Source organism: Nelumbo lutea, chromosome 7 (assembly GCF_056320005.1).
Source record: "Nelumbo lutea isolate HS-2025 chromosome 7, American lotus-T2T, whole genome shotgun sequence".
Classification (NCBI taxonomy): domain Eukaryota; kingdom Viridiplantae; phylum Streptophyta; class Magnoliopsida; order Proteales; family Nelumbonaceae; genus Nelumbo; species Nelumbo lutea.
Window position 1 is genome coordinate 6,313,794 of NC_142690.1, and position 15,338 is coordinate 6,329,131.

Here is a 15,338-nt window from a genome sequence, read left to right on the forward strand (position 1 = left end):
TACATGGGAGTCCGGCCACACATTAGGAATACAACGGGATTCCTGCAATCAAAAGCTCTGCATACAATTTTTTTTTTATTTTTTTGATAAATAACATGACGCTCTACACACTCTTCAAGCATAGGAATCCAGTCAAACATTAGAAACATCTCCCTTTTGAATTTAACATACGATTGGATGTTATATAGAGTTTTTGATTGCAAGAGATCCTGGCATCCATGCCATCCAAGGGTCTAATTAATAATTACTATTTATTTTGAAATAAAGAACATATGGTTTTAACACGTAGTTCATAAAAAGTTGTATAACCGTTAGCTAGCATATTAAGACAAGTTTACTATAACTTCGGGTACCAATTGCATTGCTCTCTGCAGTCAGGTATATCTTATGGAATCTAATTCTAATTTCCATCTGAACCAAATAGGTAATTCTGATTCCAATTTCAAGGGATTTCAATTCTGATCCCAATTATAAACTAAACAGACACATTAGGCTCCATTTGGAAATAATTAAGAGTGCAGATATAAATATATTAAGTGCAAATACAAATATGTACAATTCATACAGAGGTTCCGTCTGTATTTGCACTTTGCCTAAAAACGGGGCCTAGATTACAATTACAAGGTTTCAATGCTGAAGCCAACCCAAGAAAATTTTGGTTCAAACCATAAATGTCCTACTATGGAATTTGGGATTAAATCATTTGAAACTACATCAAATCAAATCAGCTGAAAAGCTCAGATTGATGAGAATGATACCAATATTTCTCATTTTTGTAAACGATTATTTCCTAATTATCGTATGAATCCCAAGTAGTTCGCTTGCAGGAATGGCATTTAAAGGGACCGAAACAGTTGCGACGAAAGCGAAAATGATGGTTCACTTTTATATTTGGGAATTGGGGGAAACAGCAGTTAATGGACTCTCTTTTAGTAGCAAATTTTGTAAAGCTTCCGATCTTTTGAGAATAAAGAGAGGTAGACAGGTAGCTATCGTTATCAGTAAAATTCTTTCACCATAATTCCCTTATTGATAACTTACCCCACTTGTATTAGGCATTTTGACAAAGCATTTACCTCTGCAACTTCATTTTCCCATCTCAAATACACTAAGATGTGTAAATCCATCCTCGGACCCTGAATAGGTCAGATTGTATTTCTCGCGTCTTTCGAGTTATTCCAGGTAATTTTCAGAAGCTGCTGTCTGCTGATCACTTTCGCAGAGTGAAGAAATTGTATAGACCCTCCTGTTCAATCAATCACTGTTCCACGGAATGTCCCTTTTTTATATGTACAATCAGCTATTGCACTTCAGCAAGATGGACGGCCAAGGCGATGAGGCGATCAACTCCAAGAAAAAAAAGCTGGTGGGCAAAAAAGAAAAGCCATGATTGTTGGGTTTCAAAGCTGGAGCTGCTTCTGCCGGTGGAATGGATCACTCAACATTTAAATAAAATCCACAGATAAATGGGTTCAATCTCATGTTTTAGTTCGCTTTTGCTTTTGAGAAACAAAACGAACCCCTTGCTTCCCAAGATCCAAGGTCTTCGCTTTACCATCATCTAGATGAACGGTTAAAGATGATGTGCCTTCCATCACCTCAGTAACTACTCCCTTGCGCCTACAGAAAGTCAAACAGACCCTGTCAAAAATACCTTCTTTATAGAAGTAAAACTAGTATGCTAAGCAAGGCATCTAATTTAAAGATTGCAAGACCATTTTTCACGTCATTTATAATTTAAGCAAAAGATGTCGCAATCCTTCTAAAAAGTACGATGGTGCAGAAAGAATGCATTACGAAGGTATGAGAAGATCAAACTTAAGAAGCACTCACCAGGAATTATCAGATGGTTGGTGAACTTCAACTCTTTTTCCAATTGCATCCTTGCCCAGCTTCTTTAGGATCCAGTTGGCACCCATTACCTCATTGACTGGATTTTCCTGATGATATTGTGTATTCTCATCATCTTCCCTGACTAGGGCTTTTTCAGTCAAGGGCGATGGTCTTTTCCTTTTTGATCTCTGCCCTTTGACAGAAGTCTTTTCTTCCTCCCCATGGGGAACCCAGGAACTCCGGTTATCAATGTAAGGATTCTTAAATTTAAGTTTCAGCAATGGTTTGGGATCTTTTGGTACCGCATCAGAAACAGAGGGTGTGAGACTCGAGTTATTGCAGCTTTCACTATGTATATTAGGTGTACCTCTTGAATGCTTCCTCAGCAAGATATCTTCATCCTTTAATGTGGTTGTTTCGCCTACAGGCTCCACAGCAGCAGCACTTCTTTCCTGATAAGTAGATTGATAACCCTCTCTGATACTCCCCCCACTAATATTTGAATTCAAGTCAGAAACATCTGACTTGGATTTTCCCAACTTTATCAAGCTATCTTCCCTAAATCTATGCTTATCTCCTGCAAATATCAGAGAACCAAATGAATGCTAACTCCAAGTTAAAACAACATATTCTATTTTTAAGTACTTGGCAATATAGTATATTGACAACATAAGCCAGGACAATAATCAAAAAGGTATCAAAGCTGATTCCCTTAAACGAATCTCAACCATCATCCAAAACTAAGAACTACAATACCTTTACTATCTCCTAATCTGGTTAGTCCATCATGCCCATCAACCACATACTTTTTACCATTGGCCTTCTGCTGGCTAGTTTCATCACTACCTGTTCATCAAATTACCACAAATGAAAATTCATCACAAACTAACAGGAAAAAGAAAAGTCGGCAACACTTCACCATCTTTGAAAGTAAACACAGATTTTTATAGAAAAACAATTACAAAAAAAAGAAGACAAGAAGCAAAAAAAAAAAAAAGAAAATGAGAAAATAAAAAAGAGTTAACAAAGAAGCATCTTTCAAAGAAGAGATGATAGAAATTTGGAAGTAAAAGGAAAGTGATCAATTAAATTAAAACACCCAAAGAACATCAAAATTAAATTTGTAAAAAAGATGATCATAAACATACAGGATTCAGTGCACAAAAAGTACTAGTAACAGCATGATAATGGTAGAAAACATATTCTTATTTTCTGGCCTCTTAAAGTCCTTCAGAACAATTCAGCATAAGAAAGCTTGATAAACTACAGTCATTTTTTTATCAATAAAAAGAAATTTCATTGATGAAAATAGAAATTAGAGGGGTTACAGTTTATAAGTAGCCTAGGCTACCCCACTATTAAGTTGATTTTTCACTCTTACAGTTGAGCCCAGAAACAGTGATCCCTGTTTACCCCTTGTTTGGCTAGCTGGTCTGCAAATCCATTTGCTGCTCTAGGAGTCCACCGAATTGACAGTTGCATGTCCTTGGGTAGGTTTTTAATCTTCTTGATGTCATTTCTGAATAGCCAGGGTGCGCTGTTCTGTTGTTTTAGCCAACTGATTATAATTTTGGAATCCCCTTCCATAACCATCTTTTCCACCCCCATCTCCTTAGCTTTTTGTATCCCATATACCATTGCCTTCAGTTCAGCTGTAGTGGAATTTTCAATTCCAATGGAACCCGAAAACAGCCCCGACACATTTCCTCCATTTCTTATAGCTCCTCCAATTCCAGATCTTCCTGGGTTTCCAAAACTGCTCATTCAAAGTTTAATTTGATAAAACCTGGTTCAGGGGGCACCCAATCCTTCAGGACCTTCTTTTTTGCCGAGGAAGAGCAAACAGCTGTCCTCCAATTCCTTATTATATCATCCACTGTAAAATTTGAGAATAAATTCAGTGTTTTCACCCATGAAGTCACCTTCATCATAATACTTTCTATTAGATCTTCCTTGCATCTTTCCTTGTCTTCAAATATTCTCAGATTTCTTTCCTCCCATAGTACCCATAGCACTGCTGCCCTTGTGCACTGAATCCTGGGATATTTGCTAGAAAATCCCTCATTATGCATCATTTTGTGCACTGAATCCTGTATGTTTATGATTCAGTGCCCTAGTCCTCTTGCATCTTTCCTTGCATCCTTTTTCTCATCAGGTTCCCATAGAAAATCCCTCATTATCTTCTCTAATTTCTTCCCAATAGCTTGAGGCATACTAAACACTGAGAGATAGCAAACTGGCAGATTAGCTAAGGTGGCCCTAAAAAGAGTGATCCTACCCCCCCAAGAAACATAATTTCTCTTCCATGCTGCCACTTTCTTTTCAAACTGCTCCAGTATCGATTCCCAGAATCCTAAATTTGTTGGGTTTGCACCTAGGGGGAGTCCAAGATATTTCAAAGGCCACTCACTCCGCAGACAACCTAATTCCTCTGCCCAAACATTGACCTCTTCTTGGGTTAAGTTAATCTCAGCTACCACACTCTTGTTGAGGTTCACCTTCGGATTTGTCACTTTTTCAAAAAGATTAAACACCAACCTTAGGTACCTTGCAGCCACCTAATCTCCAATTTCACAAAAAGCGATGATGTTGTCTGCAAATTGAAGATGAGTTACCACCACACTCTCCCTTCCTACTCTCCGACCCTTTACAATACCTGTCACATCTGCCTTCTAGATCAATCTGGCTACGCACCTCTGCTAAGATCGTAAAAAAGGAAAGGGGATAGAGGGTCTCCTTGTCTCACTCCTCTTTTAGCATAAAAAAGTCCTTTACTACTCCATTGACTAATACTAAGAAATGACAAGACTGTAGACATCCTTTAATCCACCTACACCATCTTGCTCCAAATCCACACTTCCTAAGAGCCTCCAACAAAAACTCCCAACCCACAAAGACATAGGCTTTCTCTAAATCTAATTTGTACACAATGCCTTTCTTTCCAGATCTCCGGAAATCCTCCACACATTCATTAGCTATTAGAATTTGATCCAAAATTTGCCTTTCTTGGATTAAAGCCCCTTGAAACTGAGAGATGATTGCTGGTAGGACCCTTTTTAGCTTTAGGGAGAGAACCTTGGGTAGGGTGTTATATTGGCTTGTTATCAAACTAATTGGCCTAAAGTCCTTAGGGTGGCGAGCTCCAGATTTCTTTCGGATCAGTGCTATGAAGGTAGCATTAACAATTTAACACCTCGGCTAACAACCCCTCTATGATAGAATTCCTCAAAAACTTTCATCACATCCTCTTTTAGCCACTCCCAACAATCTTGATAGAAAGCCATTATGAATCCATCGGGCCCGAGTGCCTTAGTTTGATCCATTGAGAAAATGACTTCTTTCACTTCACTCTCCTCAAAACATCTCTCTAGATTTCTGCTCACCTCTTCTAGAACTGGCCACTCCAATCCTTCCAACTCCCATCTTCATGACATAGGCCTTCTAAAAATTGATTCAAAGTGATCCACCAAGACCTTAGCAATCTCGACCTGATTTGTTAAAGTTCCATTTTCCAGTTCTAGCATAGAGATCTGATTCTTTCTTTTTCTCCTAGTTGCTATCATGTGGAAGAATTTGGTGTTCCCATTCCCTTCTTTGATCCATCGCATTCTTGATTTCTGCTTCCAAGTTATTTCCTCTCTCAAAAGCATAGTTTCTAATTCTCCTTTCAAATTTAGTCTTTCCTCCTCCCCTATCTCTAAAGCCCCTCCCTCCTTTCTATTGATCTCCTCAATTCTGCTTATCAGCTTTCCCTTTCTTTGTTCTAATCTCCCAAAATTATTCAAATTCCACTCCTTTATTTTTTCTTTTAAATTCATGAGTTTCCTATGGAATCTAATCCCTTCCCAATCAGCTTGGAAGTTGTCTTCCTCCCACCACTCCTTGATTTTTTGCATATAACACTAGGACTATAAGCCACATGTTCTCGAATCAAAATGGCTTCGGCCCCTCTCCCTGTAATCCTTGTTGTATGCAAATCGGCCAACGATCCGAAGTGATTCGGGGTAACATTCTGCTTACCACATTATTCCAATGTTCCTCCTAATCCATAGGCACAAGGAACCTGTCCGATTTTGAGCATAAAGGAATTTCTTGATAATTAGTCCACGTGAATCTTTGTTGACCACTTTCAATCTCCTTTAGCTCAAAGGTTTCTATAAACCTATCGAATCTCCTCATGCTAGTGGATACCCTCTGTCTTGGCTTGTTAGATTCATCGGGATGTCTGATCACATTAAAATCACCCCCAAGCACCACGGTCCCTACCATAGTCCTCTCACATCTGCCAACTCTTCCCACAACTCATTTCTTTCCCTATACGAAAGAGGTCCGTAAACGTTTGTGAGCACCCATGTGCAACTGTCGTCTACCTTCCTCAATTTTACAGACACTGAGAATCTCCCTATTAAGTCCTCTATGCATCGTCTCCTCATTCCACAAAGTGATTATCCCTCCCGATGCACCATACGATGGGGCCATAGCCCAACCATATCCTTTGCCTTGTGTCATTACAATGTATGGCTTCTCTCTCCTCAATAATTCCTTTACGAGCCTTCTTTTTGTTGCTCTCCCCAACCATCTGATTCCAACTCACCATCTTCATTTCTCCTCGGCTTTGACTCCCCTTTACAGCTTTACCCTTCCCAATCTCTTCACCTTCCGTTTCTCCTTCCACTACTCTCACTCTCCTTAACTCTCTGGTCCCATCCACTCCTTAGTTTTCCCACCTCCCTCAATTTCCTCTTACCAGTTTTACCCCAATTGGCCTTCATCTTCATTTGGGTCTTGGCAGGAACTAACTTAGAGGTTTTCAATCCCATCCTTTCTGCCCATTTCAGTAACAGGACCTCCTCATCTGATTGGCCTTCTCCCGGGCTTTTCGCCTCTGCTTCCTCCCCTCCACCATCACTTCCCCCTTTTTCAAGTGTTGACTTCTCTATACTTTCTACTGTTACACTTTCCTCTCCCATCCCCCTAGAGACTACAAGCCCTACTTCTCCATCCTTGGCACATTCAGTATAATGGGTCTCTCTTAAGCCATGGTTTGCATCTGCAGAATCTGTAGAGGTAGCACTAGCATTATTAGTAACCATAAGCAATTTCACATTGTTACCTGGCAAACCTTGCGCCCCTAGGGTGGCTAAGGCGGAAGGGCTCGAGGGGGATCTCTAACCACAGCCCTGAAACCCAACTCGGCAAGTGCTTCTGTTAGGGAGTAATCCGGCTTTGAGATTGTCCTGGTTCTGGTACTTTATTCTTGCTTGGTGCTATTTAGAGACGTCATTAAGCTATAGTCATTACTCATATTCCTGTTGAGACAAGTTATGTGGGCATCAAGCTGGTGTGAGCTCTCTTGAAAAGTCAAGGAATCACCTTGTTGTAATCTTCTTTTTCTATTTCAATAAATTTTCTTTCTTATTTATTAACACAAAAAGTCGTAAACCTAAAGCCAGCAATCTATATAAAATCTACTTGAACAAAGTAATGGCAAATAAACAAAGGTTATTCTCCTCCCTATTACTTTTATATCCTCCTCTTTCTTTTTGTCTTTCCCTTTTAACAGATGCTTAACTTATTATTTGTTCTAATGATAAAAGTCATTTGTAAACATGAAAGAGAAGTTTGAAATGTAACATAGAAGGTAGTCACTTGTATACCATTAGATGCTGTTAATTCCTGCTCTCGACAGCTTGAAGCTTCAGACCTTGGAGAGGTAGTTACATTTCTGTTTCTTACACCCAAATGTATAACAAGCTTCTTTCCCTTTGTGGTTTCTGACTTGCAAACTTGTTTTCCAATTCCTTCACCTATACCCAAACCATGTGGTTCACTACTCTTAATTTTAACAACTTTGGAGGTTCTATCTTCATTTGTCACCACAATATCCTCAACAAGATTGTGCTTCACAATTCTTGATTTATTAATAGAACATCTCTCTTTGGTGTTAACAGGAATTCCAGCACTAGGAGACAAAAATGATTCTGCCCCTTCACTTATATATGAGTGCAAATGATCATTTCTCTCATCATACAAGCTGTTCTCAAGTGACTGTTCATCAAGTGGTCTATCAAAACTCTGATGAGCTTCAGTTTTCAATGTATAGTATCCTTTTTTCTTTATGTACTTTCTGTTTGAATTTTTCTTCCCATATTCTTTGGTGTTCTTTGGAGCTTTATCAACCATTCCTTTGACAGAAAACCTTAAAGAACGTCCATTTAATATAATGGGACCATTTTCTTCATCATCCGAGAATGGTGAGATTGAAAATATTTCTTCCTGAGTTGGCAATCCTGCAGCAGCCCTCAAGCTTGCAATTTCCTCTCTATCAGCTTCATCTCTCCTCCTCCAAAGTTCTGATATAGCTTCCTCTGGCTTGCTAACCTGGCCATAGGCAAAACCACCCCTACATCAATGTCAAGTTGCAAGGTTTTCCCAGCTATAAGATTTTCATATGGGTAAAAGATACCTTGTAACAGCCCCCACGACATGCAGCACATCTGTAATAAAGGTTTGTATCTGTTTGATACTGCAGATATTTTTCATCACTGCACAAGTATGTTGAAGTAAGAAATCGTCTAGATATGAACAGGCAGTTAAAGGATACTCACAGAAAAAAATAAAAAACACAAAAGAGCAGTTTTTATAAGCATAAATAATGAAGCAAATATATAGAAAAGAGTATTGAAATCAAGCCATATGACAAGATCCAGATTTGACAGTTATAAGCAAGCTAACATAGCTAGACCTGAAGACCCTACAACCATCTGCAGCCTAATCACTCTGCTGATACCATTCTTATCTTTATTGTGCCATAAGGAATGGATGAGGAAAGACAGAGGCACTTGTTCAAATAGGAAAGAACAAGGGATCAAAGCCAAGAAGATATAGATGTTGCAAGGGAAATCACAAAAACCAAATAAAAAACCTGCAGTAAGCATGAAGGTTTGTCATTGACCAATAACATGTGGGTGTCAGCTCAATAACATGTGCCACTGACCAGAATCAACTATCAAGTGCATTTATGTAGTTTTGTTTAGGTAATTACTGAGGTAGGTCCAATTTGGGTTATTTAGGTGTTGTTTGTATAGACTTCTACTTCTGTACTTTTTAAAATATCAAAGTATAAAGTACATAAAATATTTTTGCTTTGAATACCGTTTGGGTAAAAGATTTTTAAAAGTATGCTTTCCAAAACAGAAGTACCATTCTCTGTTTGGCAAAAGCACGTCCATTTTTATTTCCAGTGGTTTTGGGGTTTGAGACCGGTGACGGAAGTCAGACTCTAGCAGCAGTGAGCGGAGGAAAGGTCGAGAGTTTTATCAAAGGGTGGTTTGGTGGTCACACGTTACCACCTGTTCACACGAAAACGAAAGCACAATTTCACCACAAGTACGAAGTATAGAAAGCTGACTTCGTGCTTTTGGGGGTTTTCATACTTTTATAAGTATGAAAGCAAAAAGTATAAAGTACATAATACAAATGCTATGTTGTATTTTTCGTACTTCTATACTTTCAAAAGTACGAAAGTACTTTATAAAAGCCTATCCAAACAGGGCTTTATTTATCATTGTACTGTTTTTATTGTTAATTTAGATGAATACAATTGATTTGTAGAAAGAAAAATTGTATGAACAAGATATTTTGTGCCAAAGCAGTTCGTCATTTTACATTGGGCATCCTCTTTCCCTGCCTTACACAATATCCCTTTCAGTTACATATATTGCATTTCTCTATGAATAAATCCTCAATACAATTGGTCCCTGTAGACCTCTTGACTTACGAATGCATCTGCAATACCATCTTCTGATCTTTGTAACCAAGTAAAAGACTCGGATTCCTTGCTAAGTATCTTACAATTTTCAAGGTGTGTCTATGAACATAGACCCAGACTGTTGTACTTTATCCACCCAACATCGGACCAGAAATCTCCTTCAACCATTATACCACAGTAAATAGTATTCCTGCTAGTTTCAACCCTTGAAGAAGAGCCAATAATTCCACTTCCACCTTACTGAGTTACTGTGGCTAATACGGAAAGAGTAGATGGGCATACTGCACCTTCATTATTTCCATATACTCCCCCCACACCAGATAAACCAGAGTTTTGCCAAGCAGCAGCCATCAGAGTTTAGTTTTATGAAGTTCAACTAAACATTGTTAACCTTCTCGTAAAGTAGAGAGACTGATTTTTTTGGCGGAAAGTAGAGAATGGTGAGGCAACCCGATTTCATCCCCTTAAAATACCATCCAAAAGGCGGCAAAAAGAGGTTTACTCCTGACCAAATCTTCTACTTTTACTGCAACATTTTCAATTAATGCATCTTTTGAGCAAGTTTGACCTTTAAAGATCCTTGTGTTCCTTTCTTCCCAAAGGTCATAGTAAGGCAGCCTTGATGCAATTCCATAACAACCTTACCCTTCTTTTCTTTGGAAAGAAATATTCAAAGAATTTCCTCAAAAAGGCTCTCCATGTCTAAGGGAGAGAACCACCTCCATCCAAAAGGGTTAAAGATTCCCAAATATCAGATGCAACGGGACAAGAGATCAGCAAGTGAAAAAGTAGATCACTAATTGCCATTCATGGCAAGCAAATAAGGAGACAAACCAAGGATCAAAGTTCTGACACGATATGCCCCATATCAGGTGTATCGTATTGTATTGGTAGGACTCTGAAACCCCAAATAAAGGGGTGTTTCAGATTTTGACCAGTTTCAGGGAGATAGGCAAGCCTACAATTGACCCCTGAAGCAATTTTGGAACTAAAAACAAGTTATTAGGTATCAAAACACCCAATACGCCTGTCCGTGTGTACGGGTGTGTTGATAATTTGAACCTTGAGACGTAGGCCAACTGGGCCTACTTTTCTTAAAAGCCTAGTCCTTTGGTGGATTGGTCCATCCCCACTAGCTCTAATCAAGAAAACCCTTGAGGGAGTAGGAGTAAAGTCTGGAAGAAAGAAAAAGAAAAAAGAAAAAAGAGAGAATGAACCAAAAGGACTAGAGATCCAAATTCTGCTATCAAGTGTCACCAAATCCACGCAATCTCCTAAAGATGAAATGAGATCCAAGATGAAAAAATTTCCTCTTTAAGACCCAAATGCCAAAGCAGACCAAAGTCAATCATAGACATGCACTTTTTATCAGCAAAAAGAAATGAGAATTTTATTAAAATGTACTAAATTTTGATATTACAATAAGTCCAATCAATCAGTCATAGACATGCATTCAGAAATAATTTCCTTTTTATTTAATCATAGGCCATAGATGCTAGGGAATCTCTCAGTCAGGCCACTCCCCCTACCATAAATCCTCCCAAAATAATGTCCTCCGCACATTAGAGATGTCATAGCAAAAAGGCAGGCAAGTCATTTTGGATAAGCAAAATTAAATTCCACTGAGAGGCTACTGAGGAGGTAGTTTCCATCTCTGCATCCATACATTTAACGCCAACCATAGATATTTTTTATCACAGTGATCAGCATCAAGTAGAAACCAGTATAACCATTTCCGCTATAAAAGAAAGATTCTTTCTTACCATCTCTCACATTCCCAACCCAATGTCTTGCTTCCTCCCACATACTATGTTCCAATTGATGAGACAGAACTTCCTTGATTCAATTAACTCCCAAAGAAAGTCTCTTGTACCTTATCTTGTGTTTGAAATATTGAAATTAATAGATCTAAAATCTAATTATCTTTTGGATATAATAATTTGCACATTTTTATTGTCATTTAGTAAAAAACTTTGATATGATTTGCCATACTGCAATTAGAAGCAGACACAGTATACTAGATAATGGAATGCAGGTTTTGGTGCATCTCTCCCCATAAACAAAAATAAACTTGTATTCTTGCGTGCCTCCTTATCTGAAAGTGACATGGGATTTTGGATTTAGGAGAGAGGTCTGAGAGACTGGCAGACATAGTATACTAGATAATGGATGGAAAGCTGGTTTTTGGCACACACAGTTTGATGTGCCCCCAAGAGACAAAACAAGATTCTAGGTAGGCCAATGTGGGTGTGGTTTGGCTTTGAAAGATAAATATGCATCCCTTCCCATAAACAAAAATAAACTCATATTCTTGTGTGCATCCTTATCTCAATATCACACGGGATTTTGGATTTAGGAGAGGTCAGAGAGACCGGCAGATCTTTTCTACTATGGATCCCATTCAGTTTATAGAAGATGTTTCCCTTCACCTTTCCATCCTTGATCCAAGAGTGTGGACTCCTAACTGCATTGACTTGTCCGCTCGTGCATCCTTTTTTCATATTCTCACTCTGTCTCACACCCTTTCTGGATTCATGATGAAAGCCATTTCGTTGAGAAGAATGCTGCCCAAAATTAAAGCTTATTGTTGGGAGGTGGTACATTTGAAAATTAATAATTGTGAGCTAACAGTTTAGAGATGAATGATAGAAGAAAAGTTTAGAAAGAAGAATATAGATCTTCATATGGTGTTCATTGATCTAAAGAAAGCAAATGATAGAGTCCTTGGAAAGATAATATGGTGGGTCTTGGAAAAAGAAAGGGGTTTCAAATAGGTATATAGACTTAATTAAGGATACGCATGAGAATGCAACAACCACCATAGGGGAGAGATATCAGACTTTACGGTTACAGTGGGTCTTCACCAAGGTTCATCGCATAGCCCTTATTTATTTGTGCTGATCATAGATGAATTGACTAAACATATTCAGTAGGATTGGTAAAAATCAGGGTACACTTAGGATTGGAGACCCAGAGATAGCTCAATGTGGCCTTTACTGGTACCTTGATTAAATATTCATAACAAGAGAGAGAGGAGAGGGGACAAAATTCCATTAAATGACAATGCAGTGATCTCATAGGGTAGTGTTTCCTAGTCCTTGGTTTAATTTCTTAAATCAGAAATTCACAATTCCTCAATAAAGTAATATATTTTCTAATAACCTTGACCTAAACACATAGAAAACGGAAAATCTACTCATTTCTGCTTTTTTAAGAAATAGTCAAAATAAACCTGATGCCATCACATTGCGGATGCACCCATTTCGAGCAATCATCACAGCAGACCATTGGTATTTGCTCAGTATCTCTAAAAACCTACAAAGATAGATCAATGGGGATCTAATCAAGCTTCTTCCAATAGAAACAAAAAGAAGTTAAACCAAAAAAAAGAAAAACAAACATTCAACATTTGAACGAATAACTTACACCCATGCAAAACACTCAACTTTAGTTTCAAATCCATTATATTAGTGCTAAATGTAGACACACCAATCCTCGAGAAATTTAACTTTTGCATTGTGAGAATTCTTTAATTTTATATTGGGAACAGAAGTGCAAAAAACGAAGTGCCATTGCAAATCATAGGAGAAGACTAATCAACAGCAATACATAAAAGCAACGGGCCTATAGTAGGTTACCAAAAAAATAGCAACTCATACAATGGAAACACAAACTACTAATCTGGTTTGGAAGGGAACAGCCTCAGTAAAACTCCATACTTTTATTGGTGGGGGAGTGCGAAATTACAGACTAAAGAGAGATTGCTAAGGCATTCTCAGAGCATTTTAGGTTAATTTATAGAAGACCTCTAATTGTAAGGTGGGTGGCTTAAGGCATAGATTGGGAGACTTTGGGGGAGACTCAAGTGCAATTTTTGAAACGAAGATTTGAGGAGGAGAGTAAGGAAGCAGTTTTTTCTATGAATATATCAAAAGTTCTGGGGCCTAATAGCTTTACAATGGCAGTTTACTAAGATTTTTGGGAAATAATCAAAGATGATCTACTAAGAGTGTTCAGTGAATTTTATAGAAGAGGGGTTATTAGTCTGGGTATGAACTCTACATTCATAGCATTGGTCCCAAAGAAGAGTAGTGCTAACCAGCCAGTGAATTTCAAACCTATCAGCCTAGTGACCAATATCTACAAGGCAGCAAAGGTACTGTCTTTGAGGATTAAGAAGGTGATTCTGCCACTTATTCAGCAATCTCAATGGGCTTTTATACAAGATAGGTAGATGGTTGATCAGATTCTGATTGCGAACAAATATGTGGAGACCCTAACCTTCAGCCTTTGGATTTTGCAGTTCCAGCCGTTGAAACGTCACCGATGGCGGATAATGACCCATGTGCAATAGAAAAAGGAGGGGGTGGTGGAAAAGACAATGAGGAGAAATTGTTTAATGTGATGGTTTTGGAAAAGGATGAGGGGAGAAATGAAGTTATTGCAGGTACCCAAGAAAAGGAAAAGGAAGACTGTCGTTTGGATGAGGGAGAAGAAGGCTGTAGAGAGATACCCAAAGTAAAAGAAGAGGAACAAAAAGAAGCCAAAGGGAAGTTCACCAAAGTAAAGGTCTATCTTAGAAAGGGGGTAGAAGATGATAAAAAAAGAAAGAAAAGAATGAATGATGTGGAAAGGCTAGCCTGTGGTGTGTCCTATGAGAAGACTGTAAATAGGAAAAGGGAGAAGAAAAGAGGAGAATAGGATTTGGGATTGAATTAGGGTTGGGGAAAAAAGAGTGAAATGAAAGTGCTTTGCTGGAATGTAAGAGATTTGGGAAGTGCAAAGAAAAGGAGAATCATCAAGAATGTGATAAGAAATGAGAGACCGGTTATAGTCATGTTACAGGAGACAAAGCTTTCGGACTTGGACAGAAGGTGGATAAAAAGTATCTAGAGTTGCAAGGGTCTAAGTTGGTCTTTTGCCCCATCGTGGGGTGCCTCAGGTGGAATCCTTACAATGTGGAAGAATGAGGAAGTTGACTATCAAGAGGAACTAATAGGTCAGTACTCAATATCGATAAAAGATGAGGATGAGTGATGGAAGGGAGTGGGTATTGACTAATGTGCATGGGCTGAATTCATATAGAGAGAGGAACTCATTCTAGGAAGAGCAAGCTGCAGTCAGAGGCATATGGGAGGGTTCGTGGTGTTTGGGTGGGGATTTCAATGTAATAAGATATACAAATGAGACAAACAACCCCAACCAACCCTTAACATCTAGCATGAAACACTTCAATTCCCTGATTGAGCCCCTAGAACTAAAAGAGCCTACCTTGTTACAAGCCTCTTTCACATGGTCAAATCTCCAAGAAAATCAAGTGTGCTCAAAACTGGATAGATTCCTATTCTCCATTGATTGGGAAGAGTTGTGGGGCACTTTGACACTAAAAGCCCTACCTAGAGTGACTTCGGATCATTGCCCTTTAAGCCTTTACCAAGAAAATCTTATTGGTGGCCCCACACCTTTTAGATTTGAAAACATGTGGCTAGAAGTTCCAAACTTTTTGCAAAGGGTAAAAGAATGGTGGTCAGAAGATGGGATTAGGGCTAGAAATAAAGTGGTGAAATTCTCTAAGAAACTGAAAAGATTGAAGGAAAAGGTCAAGGATTGGAACAAAGAGGAATTTGGAAATGTTGAGGTCATAAAGGAGGAATTATCCAGGAAAATAGAGGATGTGGACCAAAAGGAGGCTAGGAAAGAGTGTGGGGTGGAGGATAGAATAGAAAGATGGAAC

General features: G+C 38.6%; 1 protein-coding gene across 2 annotated transcripts in view; it reads right to left on the minus strand.

The window, feature by feature from the left end:
• Positions 1-862: 862 nt before the first annotated feature.
• The window catches only part of LOC148844852 (PHD finger family protein), a 29,013-nt gene continuing 14,537 nt past the window's right edge, over positions 863-15,338 (minus strand). For both annotated transcript variants that reach the window (XM_088954020.1, XM_088954021.1), the window contains exons 9-14: positions 12,837-12,919; positions 8,300-8,378; positions 7,491-8,214; positions 2,590-2,679; positions 1,834-2,410; positions 863-1,620 (exon numbers count right to left, since the gene is read on the minus strand). In XM_088954020.1, coding sequence (XP_088810146.1) covers positions 1,479-1,620; positions 1,834-2,410; positions 2,590-2,679; positions 7,491-8,214; positions 8,300-8,378; positions 12,837-12,919 — 1,695 coding nt within the window. In that variant the 3' untranslated portion in view covers positions 863-1,478. The remainder of the gene's footprint in view (positions 1,621-1,833; positions 2,411-2,589; positions 2,680-7,490; positions 8,215-8,299; positions 8,379-12,836; positions 12,920-15,338) is intronic.